At 43.6% G+C, this 22,430-nt stretch overlaps 3 protein-coding genes across 6 annotated transcripts in view; all 3 read left to right on the top strand.

The window, feature by feature from the left end:
- Nucleotides 1-5,663, top strand: part of LOC123745535 (hemocytin) — a 316,051-nt gene extending 310,388 nt beyond the window's left edge. Inside the window, exons 97-98 of the mRNA XM_045726144.2 lie at nt 1,121-1,276; nt 4,945-5,663. Coding sequence (XP_045582100.2) covers nt 1,121-1,276; nt 4,945-5,189 — 401 coding nt within the window. The 3' untranslated portion in view covers nt 5,190-5,663. The remainder of the gene's footprint in view (nt 1-1,120; nt 1,277-4,944) is intronic.
- Nucleotides 5,664-11,335: 5,672 nt separating this feature from the next.
- Nucleotides 11,336-22,430, top strand: part of LOC123745534 (G-protein coupled receptor 158 smog) — a 108,585-nt gene continuing 97,490 nt past the window's right edge. For 2 of the 4 annotated variants that reach the window (XM_069312009.1, XM_069312006.1), the window contains exons 1-2: nt 11,337-11,458; nt 19,727-20,754. In XM_069312009.1, coding sequence (XP_069168110.1) covers nt 20,063-20,754 — 692 coding nt within the window. In that variant the 5' untranslated portion in view covers nt 11,337-11,458; nt 19,727-20,062. Of the gene's footprint in view, nt 11,459-19,726; nt 20,755-22,430 lie in introns of all 4 variants that reach the window. The other 2 variants (XM_069312007.1, XM_069312008.1) reach the window with 2 other exon arrangements.
- On the top strand, nt 17,246-18,136 carry LOC123745469 (mucin-1-like). Its single transcript, XM_045726044.2, has one exon. The coding sequence runs from the start codon at nt 17,246-17,248 to the stop codon at nt 18,134-18,136; it is 891 nt and encodes a 296-aa protein (XP_045582000.2).

The following is a 22,430-nucleotide window of genomic DNA, read 5'->3' as shown; positions in this document are numbered from 1 at the left end:
ACTCAGATGGTATGGCCATATTGAAGGACTGGATGGTGATAGTGGTGAAGAGTGTAGTTAAGCAACTCTGAGTTAGGAGAAGAGGAAGGTCAAGAATATGGGACATCATGAGTTAGAAAAATGCTTCTTAAAGGGAGCCGGTTGGCCAAGCGGACAGCACGCTGGACTTGTGATCCTGTGGTCCCGGGTTCGATCCCGGGCGCCGGCGAGAAACAATGGGCAGAGTTTCTTTCACCCTATACCCCTGTTATCTAGCAGTAAAATAGGTACCTGGGTGTTAGTCAGCTGTCACGGGCTGCTTCCTGGGGGTGGAGGTCTGGTCGAGGACCTGGCCGCGGGGACACTAAAAGCCCCGAAATCATCTCAAGATAACCTCAAAATATGAATAACGCACAAGAAATAGAAGTGAACAGGGCTAAGCAGAGGCAGTTAGGAGGGTGTAAATAATCATCCTGTCATCCCCACATGATAGTACCTACAGCAACTATTGGCCAAACTTACACAAAATGTATTGTTGGACCCCCAAAACTTCACTTTGTACTACAGCATTAATTTTGTAGAGGGCATGAGGAAAAAGACAACAACTAAACCTAAACTTTCCTAGACCATTTGGAGTATTCCAATAATAGAAATTACACTTTTTATATATAACCGTCCAATGTTGTGTTTCACCAAGAGTGGCTGTAAGTTATGTCAGTGTTGGAGGATGGGTTGGAATAATTGCAAGTACAGTACTTCATTACTATCATGTTTTTATTAGTCCTCTAACAAAATAATTAATATATTTTATGTAATTAAGAAATGTGTTAGATTAGAAATTAGTTCTATTTGTTTAAAATGAAGAGTTAACAATAGTAAACATATGAATCTTATTTGTTTTATAAGAGCACAGTAGTGGTAAAGGAGCAGCAAGGTCCTGGGCAATACTGGACTGTTTCTGGAATTTAGACAAAAATTATAGCGAATGCTTTAATTTTGAATATACTAATTCTACTGTAATTCTAAAGTATCAACTTTCTTTAAAAATATTTATTTTTCCTTTAAGATTTTCCTTGATGTTACTCAAAATAACCTGAAAATTGTAACTTATTAATTTTTTGCCTTTATTTATACTATTCAGGAGACTGCAAACCAAAGCCCATGCCTGCCCATGAAACTATAGGCATCTTCCAAATCTCAACAAGACATGTGGGAACATGTAAAAACCCTGCCCCAGTGCCAGACTTCAGGCAGTGTTCTGGGCACTGTGATTCCTTCACAATGTTCCAAGGCCAAGGTTAGTAGCTTAAATAACTTAAATAAGTGATCTACAATATCTTTCTGTGGGAGCCCCTTGTGGCTCCCTGAAGCTACTATCACTGATAATGCTATACTACTGGGTGCCATCAGTCACAGAGTTCTATTTCACCACCCGGGGACCACAAGACAAAATCTGGCCCCCTCTCAGAGATATATACAAGAGTTTTTACATTCTTGTACAGCCACTAGTACGCGTAATGTTTCGGGCAAGTTCTTAATCCTATGGTCCCTGGAATACGACCCCCACGAAGAATTGTTTTTACAACCAAGTACCCATTTTACTGTTGAGTTAAACAGAGGCTACAGTTAAGGATTTGTGCCCAGTAAATCCTCCCCGGCCAGGATACGAACCCATGACATAGCGCTCGCGGAATGCCAGGCGAGTGTCTTACCACTTCACCACGGAGACTGATATTATTATTATTCATGTTTGCCATCACCAGGAAGAGCACCCATAAAATAATAAAATAAAACAGACCACTGCTTGGCTAGACACAAAACTGTAGTCTCAAAACTGCAAAAAGAACTTCCCAAAAGCTGTAAACAGACGATCATAACTTCATGAAACTAGCATCAGCTCGTTCGCCCCACCTCCTTTTCCCCCTCGTATGGGGAGAGGGAGACAGCCAGGTGCTCCATCCTCAGTTCAATTTCTGACATAATAAGTGCATGGTGCCCTCTCTATCGCTCTGGCGCCTGTGTCCTGCGTTTAGCTGTGTGGTGTTTTGTCTTAGTGACTGTTTTTTGTGCACTTTAGTGTAGCATGAACCAGGAGTGTAGCACTTGGAGCTGCATGTGCTCAGGGCCCTCTTCCTTGGGCACTGTTTCAGTGCTCTCCTTGCACTGCTAGGGTTTCCTTCCATGGAGTGTTCAGAGATCATCCCTTTAGAGGTCATCCTCGCTTGTGGTGGGCCTCGCCCTGGGTAGTTTGTTATTAGTCACTTCAAAGGTGTTTCTACTGGCTAGTAAATCATCTCTACTAGTTAGTAAATCCACCTCTACTGGCTAGTAAATCATCTCTATTAGTTAGTAAATCCACCTCTACTGGCTAGTAAATCATCTATACTAGTTAGTAAATCCACCTCTACTTGCTAGTAACTCCAATTCTAGTGCCCTATAAGGGGCACAAGTTTCTAAGCCATACCCTAGAGTATGAACAATCAAAACCCATATTTACTGCAAGATAGACTTACTAGAAAAAGAAAGGTCCCTAATGTATGCTCTATCATAACACTGACAGTAATCCAGTACATAAACATACCTGGGCAGACACTCTTCGTCCCAAGTTCGGGCCAACCAATGTTAAGGTAACAAACAGGGAAAATGATAGTGTCGTATCTCTACAAAGGGTTTTATTTCTAGTTCATAAAGTTACTTCACAAGGTTTATTTCTGGAGCTTAAAGTTACTTTGCAAGATAACTATTAAAACGGTGGAGATAATTTCACAGAACATGTGAAAAGAATTAATCATAAGAATTACTTTAAATACTGGTCCCACTAAAACCGGGACTTAAAGTAGTTACGTTACTTTACAATCTTCTTACAATTTTAATTGCAAATTCCATATATGATAACATAAAGGTCTTACTAGTTAACACCTAAATATCATGACAATGATTGGTAGAACACAGAACATGTGGTCAACAATACCTCACTCTAGGATAGACGGATGAAACACATGATACCAGCTGAACACTGGGGACGTGTACACAACTTGTATATATAAATTCTACACCTAACTATAACAATAACAATAGCACCACAAAATTCACGTCACTGCACTTTACATAATGTTGAAAACCGCTGAGCATCTCTGGACGTCGGCCGGTTCTCTCTACTATAATAATAATAATAATAATAATAATAATAATAATAATATTTTATTTAGGAAAAGTACATACATAGATGCAGTTACAAACATTCTGATTGATTTATAGATAGAGCTAGTACATACAATACCTAAAGCCACTATTATGCATAGATTTTCAGGGCAAGGTGAGGTGGGGGGGGGGAACACTGACTAAAACTTAATAGTAATTGAGCTTAAAGTATAAATTGCATTGAAAAAAAATTAAATAAAAGATAAAAAAGGGGGGGGAACATGGTAGAAAATAGCCAATATACAAGCTAGTCAGCAAATAGCATTGTTTAAAAGTTGTAAGACATGGGTTGACATTAAGGGGTAAGGAAGGTTACATGGAGTTAATTAGGTAGTACTTAGTTTACATCTTAAACTGGTTAAGAGAGGTATAGCCTTTGACATGATTGGGAAGGTCATTCCACATTCTGGGTCCCTTGATTTGTAGAGCATTTCTAGTTTGATTAAGTCGTACTCTTGGAATATCAAATAGGTATTTGTTTCTGGTGTGGTGCCCATGGGTTCTGTTACAACCTTCTAAGAAGCTTTTATGGTCAGGATTGACATTACAATTCAGAGTTTTATATATATAGAGTACACATGAGAGGATGTGCATTGACTTAATATCTAATATATTCAGAGATTTGAGTAAGGGTACCGAGTGCTGTCTGGGGCCAGAGTTAGAGATTGTTCTAATAGAAGCTTTGTGTTGGGTAATTATCGCTAGCCAAGTGAACGAATCACCAGCATGCTTCTCTCTCCAACCACCAGTGCACCAATAATGTTTCTTTCAAATCATATCCTCAATTTATTTATTTATTTGTCTCATTGAGTTCCAAACTGGTTTCCTACATTTAACATTGATTTATACACTTATTTTCAATAACTGAATGTACTTGATATGATTTATTTCCTTCTTTGAATTGGTGTTTATATTATTTAAGAGGGAGAACCTCCTCACACTGACAATGTACTGCTCATGTGCAGGACTAGCCACTGCACTGGCTGCTCATGTGCAGGACTAGCCACTGCACTGGCTGCTCATGTGCAGGACTAGCCACTGCACTGGCTGCTCATGTGCAGGACTAGCCACTGCACTGGCTGCTCATGTGCAGGACTAGCCACTGCACTGGCTGCTCATGTGCAGGACTAGCCACTGCACTGGTGGCACTTCTAAATGTCTTTACCTTACAAACGCACACAGTCCAGTTGTCAACACTAACACATTCTTCCAAAAAAGACCTCTTCCTTACAGCCTAGCAAATCCATGTCTGTGGCTAGTAAATCACCTCTACCAGCTAGTGAATCCACTTCTATTGTTTAGTAAATCTGCATCTAGTGGCTAGTAAATTACTGTACCTCTATTGCTAGTAAATCTATCTCTACTGGCTAGTTGATCCACCTCCACTGGCTAATTGAGCTACTTCTGGCTAGTAAATCAGCATCTCCTGCATAATAAATCACTTCTACTGGCTAGTAAATCTGCCTCTCCTGGCTAGTGAACACATTTACATTTTTGTCAAGAATTAGTATGCTTGCTCTCTCCATGAGTATTTATTTATAATTATGTTCGTTGAAATTCACAATTTCAACACTTCATTCAATCATTGATATTAACAACTGAGGGAAGATGAGGGTTACGTTAGCTCCTATACACTCTGTTTTCCCTGGAGGTTTGTTATTCATATTCCAATCTGTTGGCTACACTCCAGATCAAGGCGTAGCATGTTTAATATCTAATATTCAGACTAATATTTTAGTTTATGTAATGAATTATTTTTTTCAGGTCGACAAGCAAATCATATCTCGACATGCTTCTGCTGTAAAGCTTCCAGGATGGAAAAGATAAGAGTCCAGTTGAGATGTGACTCGGGAGTAACCTTCAGTCCTGTCTATAACAACATCGTAGAGTGTGAATGTCAGAAGTGTAATGATGGTGTGCCTGAATACATGGGTGATGACCCAAGCCTTGATGATATTGACTTCTATTCCATGACAGAAGATACTCTTAGACAACATTTTCAAAATTAAATAACAATAAAACCATCCTACTTATCATGTTCATTCTAATGCATTGTACATTTGTATGATTAATTTGGTTGTGATTTCATAAAACAATGTCTAAATCTGTTGATGACCTTTGCCTTCCCAGGATATCCATCAGTTCTCTTCATATTATCATACTTCTGGTTATGCATGCTTATCTCATTTGAAAGATACATTATCTTTCAAAAGCATGGCCATTCTTTGGGATTCATCCATTCGCTAAATAATAATTATTACTGGCAGCCAAGAGTTCATGATAATGTTAAAAGAACTGTATTTGACTTTGTGGACCTCTGATGCTGACTGACCTCCTTGGATTATCCATCACCCTGTAAATAGTTTCACTTAAATCATTAACTGCAAGTAATAAAAATACAAAAACACATGAGCAATGAAAAAAGTACAAAAATATGCTGACACAATGAAGTGTTATTGTATCAATAAAAGGAACATCACTGACATTGCATTTTTTACTCCCAAATGAAATTTGTAGTTGGTAGAACTGGGGTAAAGGAAGTGGTGCTTGTGCAAGAGATATTGGTGTAACTAAGTGATTTGTTTACTCTAGAAGTTTACCCGGGTTTTATAATAATATGTCTGTTCAATGTACAGTAAAGAATATGAGGATGCAGTCATATGGGAGATCAAGGTAAGAAAATTAAAGAACTATGTGGATTTAGTGTTGATAGGAGTAAATAGCAGTATTCAAAATTTGACATATGCAGATTATGTAGTTGTCAGAAAATATAGACTGGTAAAATGGAAATAAGGGGAAAGGGTCTTGGTAGTACAGTTGGGTTTGTTCACGACTCACAATAGAGAATTCCGGGTTCGAATCCCCCGGGCAGGATAGAAATGCATTGACAGAGGTACATTTCTAATCAAATACACCTGTTCACTTAGCAGTAAGTAGATACCCAGGAATTAGTCAACTTGTTGTTGGGTTGCATCTTGGGCGGGGCCGGGGATCAGTATTTTGACTTTACGGGGAACTAATGTGTATAAATACACTCTGGCAGCCTGTCCCCTGACAATGAATTATATAAAAAATTTAAGACCATAATGAAAGGAAACTATATACAGTATAAGGCCTATTTGCACATATGAGGCAGCTCCTATTTATATTTTTATTTTATTTTATTTATTTATATGTACAAGAAGGTACATTGGGTTCATGAGAGTACTGTACCCGCATGGATATTTTTAATTTTTGCAAAGCTACTAAAATGCACAGCATTTCGGGCACGTCCTTAATCTAAAAAATAATTTTAAGTAGATAATTTATAGCAAAATTTGAAGAATATTAATAGGCACATTGTAAGAAAATTTGAAGATTATCAATAGGTACAGTGTATGTACCTATAACTTACATATAACTATATATAACTATAACTTATATAACTATAACTTACAGTGTAAGTTATGGAATTAAAGCAAAATTCCATAAGCAGGACTGGTGGGCTGAACTAAGATGATTTACTAAGTGGATGGCACCTATAGCTGATTCCTTCCTGTGATTGGCTGTTGTGTGAATGGCAACAAAGAGTTTCTACCAATGATATGCCACTATTTTTTTTATTATGCACCCCATACCACTTGTGGGCGGAGCTTGGAACTTCCTACCCGAGCACAACAACCTGCCTTATGGGTTACTGTTTGGCTATTTATAGTGCGTTGGAAAAGCAACAGATGGCGTTAGTTGTATTTTGTAGGATGATTTGTATAAGTGTAATTTGATGTCAACAGATGGCGTAACCTGTATCTTATGGCCACTGTTGACCAGCCAGTTGATAGTGTTCTCTTCTGCCGACAGATGGCATCAGCTGTATTATTATTACTTCCGAATTCCCTTTAAATACTGATCTACAAATCCCTTGGCTTATGATAAGGTTTTATACCATTTATGATATGTATTAGATAACTTGAGTTCCGCAATTACTTTTATTTATCAACTGTTGAGGATATCATCATATAATGTCTGGTTAGGACGTACTGCTCTCGATTGATGAAGATTAAGCCACCCAAGAGGTGGCACGGGCATGAATAGCCCGTAAATACTGCTCTTGTAATATTATTCAGGGGGGGGGGAACTATCAAGTGAAAGCGCCAAGCCATTACGACTATATAGCACTCGGAAGGGGTCAGGATACGGATTTGGGATGGAACGGGGGAAAGGAATGGTGCCCAACCTCTTGGGCGCACCATCTGGTCACCATTTGGTCCGGGAGACATCTCCCGGACCATTTGGTCCGGGAGATGGTCCGGCGGGACTTCTCCTCTCTTCTTTATATAGGCTCCCACGGCGCTGCGCCGCGGAACGCGCTGCGCAACTGTCTTTCTCCTCCATCAGAAATTCCTCCGCATTCCTACATAATGCAGCGGTTATTTTCTGATAATGGAGGAATAAGACACCAAGAGTATGGGGTGTGTGTACGTGCAGAAATAATATTAATAAAACAATTAACATCGTGTAGTGTACTCTATATAACAAAATATATTACTTTGAAACCCATATCATTCACTAAAAAAAATTGGGCTACTCTTATTACAAATTCGCTACTTTTAGGCCGTCAACTCGCTACTTTCAGCAATTTAGATCTGGCAACCGTGGCTGGCTCCCGGCCCTCAGTTGCCCTCAGGAGCTCAGCGTGGGAGGATGCACCGCTCGTCCCTCAGCTAACTCCCTCGTCTTCATTCTCTTACCTAGTAAAGTAAAGTAAATTTTATTCAGGAAAGTACATACATAGTTGATTTACAAACATAATGTTGTATGTTCTAGGTCTATCTATAAATCCAATACCTAAAGCCAACATAGGAGGCATAGCGTTTCGGGCAAGGTGTGGGGGAAGAAAACAAACCAACTTAATAGTAATTGGGATTAGGTATAAATTGTTCTGAAAAAAGGAATAAAAAATAAAAAAAATGGGGGGGGGGAGAGAACATGGCAGAAATCATCAATTGTACAACTTGGTGAACAAACAGCATTGTTAAAAAAAATAGCAGACATGGGTTGACATTTAGGAAGTAAGATAGGTTACAGGGAGTTAATTAGGTAGTACTTAGTTTTACTCTTAAACTGGTTGAGAGAGGTACAGTCTTTAACATGATTGGGAAGGTCATTCCACATTCTGGGTCCCTTGATTTGTAGAGCATTTCTAGTTTGACTAAGTCGTACTCTAGGAATATCAAATAGGTATTTGTTTCTGGTGTAGTGCTCATGGGATCTGTTACAACCTTCTAGGAAGCTTTTGAGGTTAGGATTGGCATTACAGTTCAGCGTTTTATATAGAGTACACATGAGAGGATGTAGAGTGACTTAAATTAATATCTAACATATTCAGAGATTTGAGTAGGGGTACCGAGTGATGTCTGGGGCCAGAGTTGGATATTGTCCTAATAGCAGCTTTGTGTTGAGTAATTAGAGGACGTAAATGATTTTGGGTAGTAGAACCCCAAGCACAAATACCATACTTGAGATATGGATAGATGAGGGAGTAATAGAGAGTCACCAGGGCAGGGCAGGGTACATAATATCTGATCTTAGAAAGAATGCCAACAGTGTTTGAAACTTTTTTTTTTGATATATTTAGAATGTGTCCCTGGAAATTCAGCTTGTGGTCAATGAGAACGCCAAGGAATTTGCCATCTACTTTGTTACAAATTTGAGTATTCTTTATCTTGAGATTTATTTGATTTGAGGATTTATTGCCAAATAAAATATTGAAAGTTTTGTCAATATTGAGGGTGAGTTTGTTGGCAATTAACCAGTGATGAACTTTATTTAGCTCAGTATTCACTGTGACATTTCAAAATAAAAAAAATAAAAATGTTTATTTAGGTAAGGTACATACATAAAAGAGATTTTACAAAGAGTGATGGATTTATAGTTAGGGCTAGTACATACAATGCCTAAAGCCACTATTACGCAAAGCGTTTCGGGCATTTAGAGCAAGGGGGTCAGGACTGGAGTAAATGAAGGTCGTGTCGCCAGCAAATGCTGTCATTATGGCGGTGTGTCCACTCACAGGATGAGTGACGCTGCCCAATACTGTCACTATGGCGGTGTGTTCACTCACAGGATGAGTGGCGCTGCCCAATACTGTCACTATGGCGGTGTGTTCACTCACAGGATGAGTGGGGCTTCCCAATACTGTCACTATGGCGGTGTGTTCATTCACAGGATGAGTGGCGCTGCCCAATACTGTCACTATGGCGGTGTGTCCACTCACAGGATGAGTGGCGCTGCCCAATACTGTCACTATGGCGGTGTGTTCACTCACAGGATGAGTGGGGCTTCCCAATACTGTCACTATGGCGGTGTGTCCACTCACAGGATGAGTGGCGCTGCCCAATACTGTCACTATGGCGGTGTGTCCACTCACAGGATGAGTGACGCTGCCCAATACTGTCACTATGGCGGTGTGTTCACTCACAGGATGAGTGACGCTGCCCAATACTGTCACTATGGCGGTGTGTCCACTCACAGGATGAGTGGCGCTGCCCAATACTGTCACTATGGCGGTGTGTCCACTCACAGGATGAGTGGCGCTGCCCAATACTGTCACTATGGCGGTGTGTCCACTCACAGGATGAGTGGCGCTGCCCAATACTGTCACTATGGTGGTGTGTCCACTCACAGGATGAGTGACGCTGCCCAATAAACTCGCCCCTCGGGGCAAACAAAAATTTAAATTATCTAACACTTTACTGCCGAATATAAGAAGAACTAAGAATTCCTAAGTACTGAGTGGTGCCAGTATTTACCCTTGGCCTCAGCGAGCTACTCCGCTCTCTATTTAAGCATCCAGAAAGCTTATCAGAGGAACTAGGAGTGCTGATGATAAATCCTGCAAGACTGCCTGTACTGCTGACTGGCACGTGTGTCTAGCATCTCAAAGGTTCTTAAGAGTGAGTGTGAAAGATCCTTTACTTGGAGACATATTTCACTAGACACGGTGTCTACTCCAGTGTCAGACTTGCCCTATCACCTGACCTTAATGATTGACTGTTGTAAGAACAATGTTGTTCCTTTCAGCCCTAATTGTTCCAGGTAATTCGTCGAATCGTATACAAATAGTTCCACTGTATCCCCCGTGTGCTGTTATATATCGCAGGCTTAAGGCTATACAGCAATTAGAAGGGATATGAGGATAAGGACTTATCTTGAGGTTATCTTGAGATGATTTCGGGGCTTTAGTGTCCCCGCGGCCTGGTCCTCGACCAGGCCTCCTCCCCCAGGAAGCAGCCCGTGAGAGCTGACTAACACCCAGGTACCTATTTTACTGCTAGGTAACAGGGGCATAGGGTGAAAGAAACTCTGCCCATTGTTTCTCGCCGGCGCCTGAGATCGAACCCAGGACCACAGGATCACAAGTCCAGTGTGCTGTCCGCCCGACCGACCGGCTTAGGGTAAGACGGAAGAAAGGAATGGTGCCCAACCACATGAACGGTTGGAGAGGTTGAGCGAGGTAGTTGTATTGAATGTTAGAGAGAATTACCAATGTTTGAGAAACTTTTTATTGCATTTTATTTGACAATTGAAATGTATTCATTCTGTCAGATGGTTGTTTAAAAGTGAAATAGTAACATTAAAATTTATGCAAGTCAGTATTTGACACTGAGTTAGATTCGAACTTTTATGGCTTAGATTGTAGCTTCTATGGCTTAGATTATAAATTTTATGGCTTAGATTATAGGTGTTATGGTAGCGAGCATTTGGCCATTGTTGATGTGGACGGGTGGAGCAGTCTTCTCATTCTGGACTAGGCTTGGTTTAGTTTGTGCCTAAGATATTGATAAAGATTATAAGTACTGGTAGGAATGTTTGGGTGAGGAGTAATATTAAAGTGACTAGCATGGGGGCGGGGAGGAGTGATAGTTACGGGGAAGAACTAATAGTCTATGGGTGTGGTAGTGGAGGCCATGTTGACATTAACATGACAACACCAAGCTGATCATCTCAGGAAAGTATAACGCTCAACATCACAGTTTTGGAAGTAATGGACAAGTGGGTAAAGTGTTGATGTGTGTAGAGATGATGTTGTAAGTAGTATTATAAGAAGGAGGGTGGTAGTATGGAGGACTATAGTGAGGGAGGGAGGGAGTGTGCGCGACTCCCGGCAGCGTAGTAATCTACGCAGAGCTGCCCCGCCAGTGGTGCTTCAGCCGTGTGAGTGGGTGCACGTTCCGCCCTCTCCGCTCCTCAATGACAAAAAAGTCGGAAATCAAAATGAATAATCTAAAATTCATATGCGGTAAGTGCAGTGTCTGCGAGCGAATCCCGAAGCCATCCTGTGGAGCTTGACGTGTTGACAGTGCTACGCTTATTTTCTGAATTTGACTTAGCGGAAGCAAATATGTAAGTGATGGTCTTTGTCACCAAGCTTTGCCAAGTCACGGCTCCTCAACCAACAGTCATGATCAGTTGTTGATGTATGACAACAACTAGTGTAGTAGGTGGGCAGACATGTGGCACAGTGTTGTGTTGACCCGCAGGAGGAGGCAGACAGTATTGTACGACAATGTCTAGAGTTTAAGACGCCAGTTGCAAGACATTTTGAGCACTGGACATCCTTGCTTAATGCTCCTTTGGCCAACTGATTAAAGTGAACTGAAGCTGTATTGATGAACTTTACTCACAAAGAGTAATGGTACTTTGTTAATACTATTAAATCACAGAGTATATCTTGCTTTACCAGCAACTATACTTGCTCATCACACAGACTTGGCGGGCCTCCCAGAGTCAACAAGTCAACAATCAATAGGTTATTCATAGTACTCACCTAGTTGTGCTTACAGGGGTTGAGCTTTGGTTCTTAGGTCCCGCCTCTCAACTGTCAGTCAACTGATGTACAGGTTCCTGAGCCTACTGGGCTCTGTCATATCTACATTTGAAATTGTGTATAGAGTCAGCCTCCACCACATCACTGCCTAATGCATTCCATTTGTTAACTACCATAACACTGAAAAAATATTTCAAATGTCTCTGTGGCTCATTTCGGTACTTAGTTTCACCTGTGTCCTCTTAATCGTGTTCCACCCATGCTAAATAATTTGTCTTTATCCACCCTTTCAATTCCTCTGAGAATTTTGTAGGTGGTGATCATGTCTTCCCATATTCTTCTGTCTTCCAGAAACGTAAGGTTTAGCTCTCGTAGCCTTTCCTCGTAACTCATACCTCTCAGTACTGGGACCAGTCTGCTGATATACCTCTAAATCTTTTCTAACTTTGTTTTCTGTTTAACTAGGCATGAACTCTAAGCTGGAGCTAAATACTCCAGGAATGGTCTGACATAAGTGCTATACAAGGTCCTGAACGATTCCTTACACAAGTTTCTAAAGGCAGTTCTTATGTTGGCCAACCTAGCAAATGCCGCTGATGATATCCTTTTGATGTGGGTCTCTGGGGACAGGTTCGGTGTTATATCAACCTCCAGATCTTTCTCTCTATTCGACTCTTCTGCTATAATATAGTACCTTCTGTTCAGCCTCCTGTTCCCTTCACCTAATTTCATTACTTTATACTTTCCTGAGTTAAACTTTAGTAGCCATTTTCTAGACCATTCCTCCAGTTTGTCCAAGTCGTCCTGTAGTCTCTGTCTATCTTCATCTGTCTTGATTCTTCTCATAATTTTTGCATCATCAGCAAATATTGAGAGGAACGAATCTATACCCTCTGGAAGATTGTTTACATATATCAGAAACAGGATGGGTCCAAGTACAGCCCTTTGGGATTTCACTGGTGACATCTCGCTACTCTGATGTCTCTCCCCTCACAGTTACTCGCTGTTTCCTGTTGCTTAAATACTCCCTTATTCACTGGAGCACCTTACCTTTAATTCCTGACTGTTTCTCCAACTTTTGCAACAGTCAAAGGCTTTCTGACAGTCTAAAAAAATGCAGTCTGCACACCCTTCTCTTTCTTGCCTAATTTTTGTTGCCTGATCATATTCTGTTTGCCTATTAAGCCTATGAGACACGATTTACCCTCCCCGAACCCTTGCTGGTGGTGTGTTATAAAGTTCCTTCTCCCCAGATGTTCTACGAGCCTTTTCCTCACGATCTTCTCCATCACCTTGTATGGTATACAAGTTAGAGAAACTGGCCTGTAGTTCAGTGCCTCTTGCCTGTCACCTTTTTTGTATATTGGGACTACATTAGCTGTCATCCAGCTTTCCGGTAGGTCTCCTGTTTCCAGTGACCTGTTATATACCATAGAGAGTTGCACACACTTAGTGCTTCTGCACCCTCTTTTAGTATCCATGGTGAGATTCTCTCAGGCCCAACAGTCTTTGTCACATTCAGCTCCAACAGATTATTTTTGACCTCGTCTCTGGTAAGCTCAAATTCCTCCAAGGTTGCTTGGTTTACCGCCTTTTTTCTTAGTACAGGGGCTTCTCCTTGGACTTGTGAAGACCTCCTGGAATCTCTTGAATCTCACACACCTTGTCATTTTCTGTGTATCCTTTTTCTTAGTTTCATCACGTGTTCCTTCACTGCTGTTTTTCTCTTGACTTGGCTGTGAGCAGTTTTGGTTGGGTCTTGGCTTTACTTGCGATGCCATTTTCATAATGTCTCGCCGCTTCTCTCTTCTCTCTGAGGTACTCGTTCCTGGCTCTCTGGTATCTCTCCCTGCTCTCTGGTGTTCTGTTATTTCTGTAGTTTCTCCATATTCTTGTACTTAATTGCTTAGCTACCTTACATTCCTGAATGAATCATGGATTCTTCTGTTGTTTTACATTTTTGTCCCTTTGGGCAGGGATAAACCTGTCTGCAGCTTCCTGGAACTTCTAAGTGACATAGTAAATCATATCTTGTACAGTCTTTTTCCTGAGTTCTGTTTCCCATGGTATTCCCATTAGGAAGTTCCTCATCTCGTCATATTTTCAGCTTCGGTAAGCCAGCCTTTTTCTTTCCGATCATTTCCTTGGATAGGTTATCCCTATCCCTATTACCAGATCTCAAATGTCAGAATGCTGTGGTCACTCATCCCGATGGGTGCTTCAAATTTGACTTCTCTTATGGTTGACTCATTCAAGGTGAATATCAAGTAGTCTAGCTGGTTCATTGTTGTCTCTCATTCTTGTGGGTCCCTTGACATGTTGGCTCAGAAAGTTTTTACTGCCATGTCCGGTAGTTTAAATCTGTATATCTGCACCTCCATGTGGTTCTCCATTCTCCCAGTCTATCTTTTCGTGGTTGAAGTCGCCCCATGAGTAAGAGTCTGGATCCATTCCTGCTGGCAACTGAAGCTGCTCTCTATTAATTTCAGTCAAACTCCTGTCTGGGTCTTCTGCCATTTAATGGAGGGTTGTAAATGACTGCCACTATTATCTTAGGTCCACCCATTGTCATAGTTCCTGTTATGTAGTCTCTGAACCCTTTACAGCCTGGGATATCCATCTATTCGAAACTGCAGTCCTTCCTTATCAGCAGGGCTACTCCTCCTCTTCCTTCCCTCTTTCCTTACTATATAGTAGTCCTGCATTCGCTATGATGCCTGACAATTTCATTTCTGTGAGTGCTATTGCATCGGGTTTCTTCCTGTGCCCCTTCGGGCAGTTCACTTGCTTTATTTGTAATCCCATCGATGTTTGAGTACATTACCTCGATGCTCACTTTCCTATATCCATTATCACATGCACTTCCCACTGGTGTAGGAAGCTGTTCCATGGACAGGATTGTTTGGGGAGGCTCATTCTCCTGTGAGGTAGTTATCAGGGGTTTTGGGGGAGGTGGGGTGGGGGATGGAGGGCTTAAATCTTGCTTGGGCCTGCTTGGGGCAGGAGGAAGGCCAAGGGATGGGGAGACAGGGGGTGCTCTGGGTGAGGGGGAGGGAAGATTTGGGTGGCATGGTAAGCATTGTGTAGAGGATGGGAGGGTTTGAACTTGGGGTTGGGGGGCTGCTCGTATGGGGTGGCAGGTGGGGTGTTGCAGTTCTCTCTGGGGTTCCTGAATTGTTGGTTGGGGTTTCCCCACTCCCATCTGGGATTGTTGTTCCCTTCCCTGGTTTCCTTCCCTCTCCCTGCACCTTTTCCTTGCATCTGTTATGTGAATTATCTCGTCCCTGGTCATGTCCCTCTGGAGGAATACTTTTCTGTATTGCCTTACATTTTGTAGTTTGCTCTTCTTTTCTAAAATGTTCTCTTTGGCGGCCTCGTTCATATTTAGTTTAGTTCATTTATTATGCACCCCATACCCATCTTGTGGGGGGTAGTGGAAAGGGTTACAGAGGCACATAATGGGCTCAGGGACTGAACCCCACAATTCATTTAGCTAAGCAAGTTACAATCTTGATGAGCTAGTTACAAACTTTAATATAAGTCGTCACATTAACAATGGGTTCGAGATCGACCTCAAGTACAGGTTCTAAATTAAGCAACTGACATATGTGGAGAGTTAGTGTCACAATTGATATGTTTGTCCTGCACACCGCCCCCCATCCAGTGGGCAGCGGTGGATAGGTTACAATCACTCAGTTACTACCTACAGTTAGCAAACTGGGGATATTTGGCTAAAATTTCTGGTAGCAGATCATTTTGAATGAAATACTGACACATCGTTGGTACATTGGTTATAGAATTGTCTCTAAATTCACGTATCTTTTCGCACTCCATCACATAGTGACGGAGGGTGTGCGAATAATTTTGTTGACACAGTTTACATTTGGTCAGGTCTACATCAGCAGATAATGAGAATTCCCAGAGATACTTGTAACCGAGTCTAAGCCGAGCAGTAGTAACATCTAGAAGTCTGCTGATTTTATTGGATGATCCATAGATGTGTGGCTCCTCTTGCATGATAGTATGATGATAGATGGAATTACTGGTGTCAATTTCACTTTGCCTCAGAGCTTCAAGATTTTGTTGAAGTTCTCGGTGTACTGCTGCTCTCAGATTGCTCATTGACAATCCAAGGATATACTCAATTTCTTCTTTAAAGGCAGATTCTTTGGCTAACTCATCAGCTCCATTATGCATTTGGTGGCTAACATGAGATGGAATTCACATGAAATGGATTCTGTTACATTGTAGTTTCAGACACGAGCTTGTTACCGATATATCTTAATGAGTGGAGTGCAATTAAGGATTGTAAACAGTCACTTACAATTAATATATAATGTTTGGAGACTAGTACATATTTCGGTGCAATAAGCAAGGCAAATAGTTGGGTGTGAAGGGTAGAGGCCCAGTTGTTTATACGGACTCCCCACTCAAAGTGCAAGCCATCACCCATGGACAAGACTTCAGCTGCACTTCCAGCTGCACCCGTGGTGCGGTGTAGGGAACCATCAGTGTATATGATTTGAGAGAGAGAATGCTCTGTGGACAGAGCATTAATATGGCTTAAGGCGTTGAGCTTTGCCTCAAGACGAAGCTTGGACTGATCTCTAATTTGCTTTTTGGGTGGGAAGGGAGGGATTAAAATTGGAGAGGGTGTAACCTCCCACGGTGCAGGAAAGTGCCGTTGTTGTCTCACTTGGTACACATTATAACTCTGATACATTCTGAGCACAGTTCCAGTTTTAGTTATCCATTTTGAATAATGTTGACATTCAATAAAAAAATTCTGGAGGGCTTCTGTGCAAAGGTTAGGATGAGGAATACTACCTTTATCAATCGCTGTTTGTCTTTGTTATACCGGCCAAGTCGGTAAACCTTGTCTCTTCAGTGCTCAGGATACCTGACACTGCAGCCATGTCCTTAACTCTCCATTCTTCCTGACTGAAACCTTCTTGTTCTTTAATGCCTACCATGGCTACAGCTCGCTTCCTTTCCAGTAGCTGACTCGAGCACCTTGCTGCCTCCGGGGAAGTTGCTGCTTTTATTGCTACTTCCTTGACTGTGGACATGGCTTCTGGGCTCGTCCTCAGCATTTCAGTAAAGGTGTCACACATGGTAGAGGTCCCTGCTATAGCTACTCACCCTGCTACCTGCTGGTTGATTACCTGCGTCAGAGCCTCAGCAAGGTTATTGCTGAGGGTCTTTGTTTCCTCCTGCGATGCTCTCAGCTCTAACTATAGTTTCATTGTGGTTTCCTTCATGTCTTTCAGTGCCCCACTTATTCCACCCCATGCACGAGCAGTCATCCCCATGCACGAGCAGTCATCCCCATGCACGAGCAGTCATCCCCATGCACGAGCAGTCATCACCATGCACGAGCAGTCATCCCCATGCACGAGCAGTCATCCCCATGCACGAGCAGTCATCCCCATGCACGAGCAGTCATCCCCATGCACGAGCAGTCATCACCATGCACGAGCAGTCATCCCCATGCACGAGCAGTCATCCCCATGCACGAGCAGTCATCCCCATGCACGAGCAGTCATCCCCATGCACGAGCAGTCATCCCCATGCACGAGCAGTCATCCCCATGCACGAGCAGTCATCCCCATGCACGAGCAGTCATCCCCATGCACGAGCAGTCATCACCATGCACGAGCAGTCATCACCATGCACGAGCAGTCATCACCATGCACGAGCAGTCATCCCCATGCACGAGCAGTCATCCCCATGCACGAGCAGTCATCACCATGCACGAGCAGTCATCCCCATGCACGAGCAGTCATCCCCATGCACGAGCAGTCATCCCCATGCACGAGCAGTCATCCCCATGCACGAGCAGTCATCACCATGCACGAGCAGTCATCCCCATGCACGAGCAGTCATCACCATGCACGAGCAGTCATCCCCATGCACGAGCAGTCATCCCCATGCACGAGCAGTCATCCCCATGCACGAGCAGTCATCCCCATGCACGAGCAGTCATCCCCATGCACGAGCAGTCATCCCCATGCACGAGCAGTCATCCCCATGCACGAGCAGTCATCCCCATGCATAACTCACCCTGACCCTCTCATCCACCTGTGTTCAGGTGTTCTACCATCATGCTTGATTACTTTATGGTATGTAGGGTTAGTGTTAGACTACTAGAGTCAGAGACATGCAGAGAGAGAGAGAGAGGAGGGAGAGAGGGAGAGAACGAGAGGGAGAGGAGGATATAGGAAAGAGATGGAGGGACATAAGAAATGGGAGGAGAAAGGGGGATGGAAGATTGGTAGATGCAAGGGGGAGGGCAGGGGGGTGAAGAGGGGTAAAGGGTGATAGAGGAGAAGAAGAGCGGGAAGCTAGGGAGGGACAGCTAGAGAAGAGCTGGAGGGAAAGTAAAGAGAAAGAGAGAGGGAGATGTTGAGGGGGGGGGGAGACAGAGGGAGAGATGAGATGAGAGGGAGAGGGAAGGAGAGGGGAAGTTAGGGACAGATACAAAAGAGCTATCGAGGGGGAGAGAGAGCGGGGGGCGGCGGATATAATAGAGAAGAAGGGGAAGAAATGCAGGAATATGAGAGAGGGGACTAGAGAGGAGGAAGGGGTGCAGGGGTATAGGGAGAGAGAGAGGGGGAGGGGATGGACAGGGGAAGGGAGGTGTGGGAAGATGTTAAAGGGGGGGGGGGCACCTAGGTGGGGAACTGATGACCCAACTGTACTCACCTATTTGCACTCACCTATTTGTGATTGCGGGGGTTGAGCTTTGACTCTTTGGTCCCGCCTCTCAACTGTCAATCAACTGGTGTACAGATTCCTGAGCCTATTGGGCTCTATCATATCTACATTTGAAACTGTGTATGGAGTCAGCCTCCACCACATCACTGCCTAATGCATTCCATCTGTTAACTACTCTGGCACTAAAAACGTTCTTTCTAACGTCCCTGTGGCTCATGTGGGTACTCAGTTTCCACCTGTGCCCCCTTGTTCGCGTCCCACCAGTGTTGAATACTTTATCCTTGTCTACCTGTATTCACCTAGTTGTATTCACCTAGTTGTGTTTGAGGGGGTTGAGCTTTGCTCTTTCGGCCTGCCTCTCAACGGTCAATCAACTGTTTAGTAACTACTTTTTTTCACACCACACACACCCCCCAGGAAGCAGCCCGTGACAGCTGACTAACTCCAAAGTACCTATTTACTGCAAGGTAACAGGGGCTTTCAGGGTGAAAGAAACTTTGCCTATTTGTTTCTGCCTGGTGCAGGAATCGAACCCGCGCCACAGAATTACGAGTGCTGCGCGCTATCCACCAGGCTACCAGGCCCCTAACCCTGTGTGTGTGTGTGTGTGTGTGTGTTTGGATGTGAGATGGTGCGTTTTGGGTGAGAAGTGGTGGGAAAAGAGGGGGGGAGGGGGGGAACTGGGACTAGTGGCGGGGGGTTAACTGTTCACACACAGGTGTGAACAACTGCTGTATGGAGATGAGCAGCATATTGTCTCGTGAGATTCGTTTCCGTCTCTTATATCCAAGACTAATTATGATATAAAAGGAAGCACTGTGCAGCGTGTGAGTGACTCAAGAGGCACTCACCAGGCCAGCCATGAGCACAACTAGGTGACTCAGTATAGTGGTGAGAAGTGTTGTGGAGGCCTGTGTACGCCTCTAGTTCTTCACTCCGCTGCCAGGCGACTGGGTCACCCACTTCCCACTATATATCTCACCACATGTCCAATATTTCTTCTCTCCCTTGGCACTGATATAGTGCTAAAGCTACACGTTTTGGCAGCTTGCTGTTATCTTCATTATCACTATAGTTATGTACACACTATTTAAGCATGAGATGGTAACCGTGGCGACAGTCGTGACTGTGGTGGTCAAAATAACTGTTATTATCTAACCGACGTGTTACACTTCGTAATATCACTACGCAACAATTGTGTAACACTCAGATGTCACGAGTTATGAATACGTTATCGAGGAGCGCGGCCACACGTGTCCTCCGTACTGCCCTGTGTGTGTGTAGTGTGACGAGTTCGGTGTTGTCCAAGCCCGTCTGTACATAGAGGCTGACCATGCTGCCTAGTGTCTAGTGTGGATAATGTTGGGCAGACGTGTGCAGGCGTGGGCGTGGGCGTGCATGTGGCTGGCGTGGGCGGCCATGGGGGACGAGGAGGACCCGCTGCAGCACAAGGCCCAGGTCGCTGCCCGTGACCGCCAGCTCACACGGGTGCTACATACACTTGGTGTCGAGAAGTCAGCTTCTGAAGATAACCCGGATAGCGGCGGCAAGGATGACGAAGGAGCAGCCGGGGCCCCGGGAGAGGCGTGTACACACAAGACCCTGGACATCGCCGTCCCTCCTGACCAGTTTACCAAGTTTCAGGACGGCACAAGAGCCGCCCTGCACATTGCTAACTTATTGAATAATCTGTTCGTAGCGGTTCCTGAAGGCCTGGACCCATCTTACCCTCCATACGTGTTCTACGCACTCGTCAGAGCCATGATGGACAATGAACCTTCCATCATGTCTTCGGCGGTCGCTTTCCAGAGGGGAGAGTTCCGCTCTCCAGTGGAACACAAGACTCTACACGATGTAAATGTTTCAAATGATGAAGGAATACTGAGAGGCTCTCAAGAGGACACGACGGACCACAGGCAGATGTTCGGAGCATACGCCTACAGAAGGGACGGAGAGATAGGGACGACAAACCTGGCCATGCTCTATAATCAGTCGTACGACCAGGCCGACGTGGAGGGCTCCATGTGGTTCACCGCTCACCTCACTTACAGGTCAGCTGCTTTTCTCATTCCCTTTATTGGTAACTTTATAATATTTTGTCTTTTCGGTAAGTCCACTACGGGCTCACCATAGCCCGTGCTACTTGCCCCGCTCCTGTGCCAGGTAAGTCCACTACGGGCTCACCATAGCCCGTGCTACTCGCAACGTTTTGTTCGGAGAAGGTGACTGTAAAGCAACAACATATTTATCAGACTGAGAGACATCCAGCCACTTACCAACAGCGGGTAATTGATGGCTTTCAAGGTTGGTGAAAATAATGGCGAGTCGAGCGCTGGAAATGATAAATTATGTATCTCAGTTTGAGGACGCTTGAGTAAGGGCTTCATATTAATATTTGATATCTTGTCTGGGATTTAAATATGCGTATAATTTATGTTACTGATCAGACGATGACTGAGTTGACTGTGACACTGTAACCTGACTCAGGTTGTGCCAGAACTCCCAACACTGACCAGTCTTTCACAGTTGAACCAGGCATTCTAAGCTCATTCAATTTAATGCATTTCTATTGTATTGAAACTTTTTAGCAAATTACCTTCTTCTACGTGCATTCGGGCTCACCATAGCCCGTGCTACTTGGAACTAATTGTTCCAAGTAGCGAATCTTAAACAACAACAACAACTAGCCAAAGCCAATTCAGCCTATTTATATAGTTTGTATGGAAATATCTACGACAAATTACTCTAGTGTGTTCTTTGGTTCACTTCAAGTTATCTGAGGGCGTATTATTATTATTATTATTATTATTATGGTGTTTTGTACAAGATTAATTGTGTCTGGAAGTTAATTTTGGTGTATAACACAACGACTGGACGGTGTATAGCACAACGACTGGACGGTGTATAGCACAACGACTGGACGGTGTATAGCACAACGACTGGACGGTGTATAACACAACGACTGGACGGTGTATAGCACAACGACTGGACGGTGTATAACACAACGACTGGACGGTGTATAGCACAACGACTGGACGGTGTATAGCACAACGACTGGACGGTGTATAACACAACGACTGGACGGTGTATAGCACAACGACTGGACGGTGTATAGCACAACGACTGGACGGTGTATAGCACAACGACTGGACGGTGTATAGCACAACGACTGGACGGTGTATAACACAACGACTGGACGGTGTATAACACAACGACTGGACGGTGTATAACACAACGACTGGACGGTGTATAGCACAACGACTGGACGGTGTATAACACGACGACTGGACGGTGTATAACACAACGACTGGACGGTGTATAACACAACGACTGGACGGTGTATAACACAACGACTGGACGGTGTATAACACAACGACTGGACGGTGTATAGCACAACGACTGGACGGTGTATAACACAACGACTGGACGGTGTATAACACAACGACTGGACGGTGTATAACACAACGACTGGACGGTGTATAGCACAACGACTGGACGGTGTATAACACAACGACTGGACGGTGTATAACACAACGACTGGACGGTGTATAGCACAACGACTGGACGGTGTATAACACAACGACTGGACGGTGTATAACACAACGACTGGACGGTGTATAACACAACGACTGGACGGTGTATAGCACAACGACTGGACGGTGTATAACACAACGACTGGACGGTGTATAACACAACGACTGGACGGTGTATAGCACAACGACTGGAC

The sequence above is a fragment of the Procambarus clarkii genome, chromosome 71, assembly GCF_040958095.1.
Source record: "Procambarus clarkii isolate CNS0578487 chromosome 71, FALCON_Pclarkii_2.0, whole genome shotgun sequence".
NCBI classification, from domain to species: domain Eukaryota; kingdom Metazoa; phylum Arthropoda; class Malacostraca; order Decapoda; family Cambaridae; genus Procambarus; species Procambarus clarkii.
The sequence above is the reverse complement of the archived record's forward strand: the minus strand, read 5'-3'. Positions and strand labels throughout refer to the sequence as shown.

Bases quoted from the DNA above. Each gene is read 5' to 3' on its own strand.
- LOC123745469 (XM_045726044.2), top strand. From the start codon at position 17,246: ATGTCTTTCAGTGCCCCACTTATTCCACCCCATGCACGAGCAGTCATC.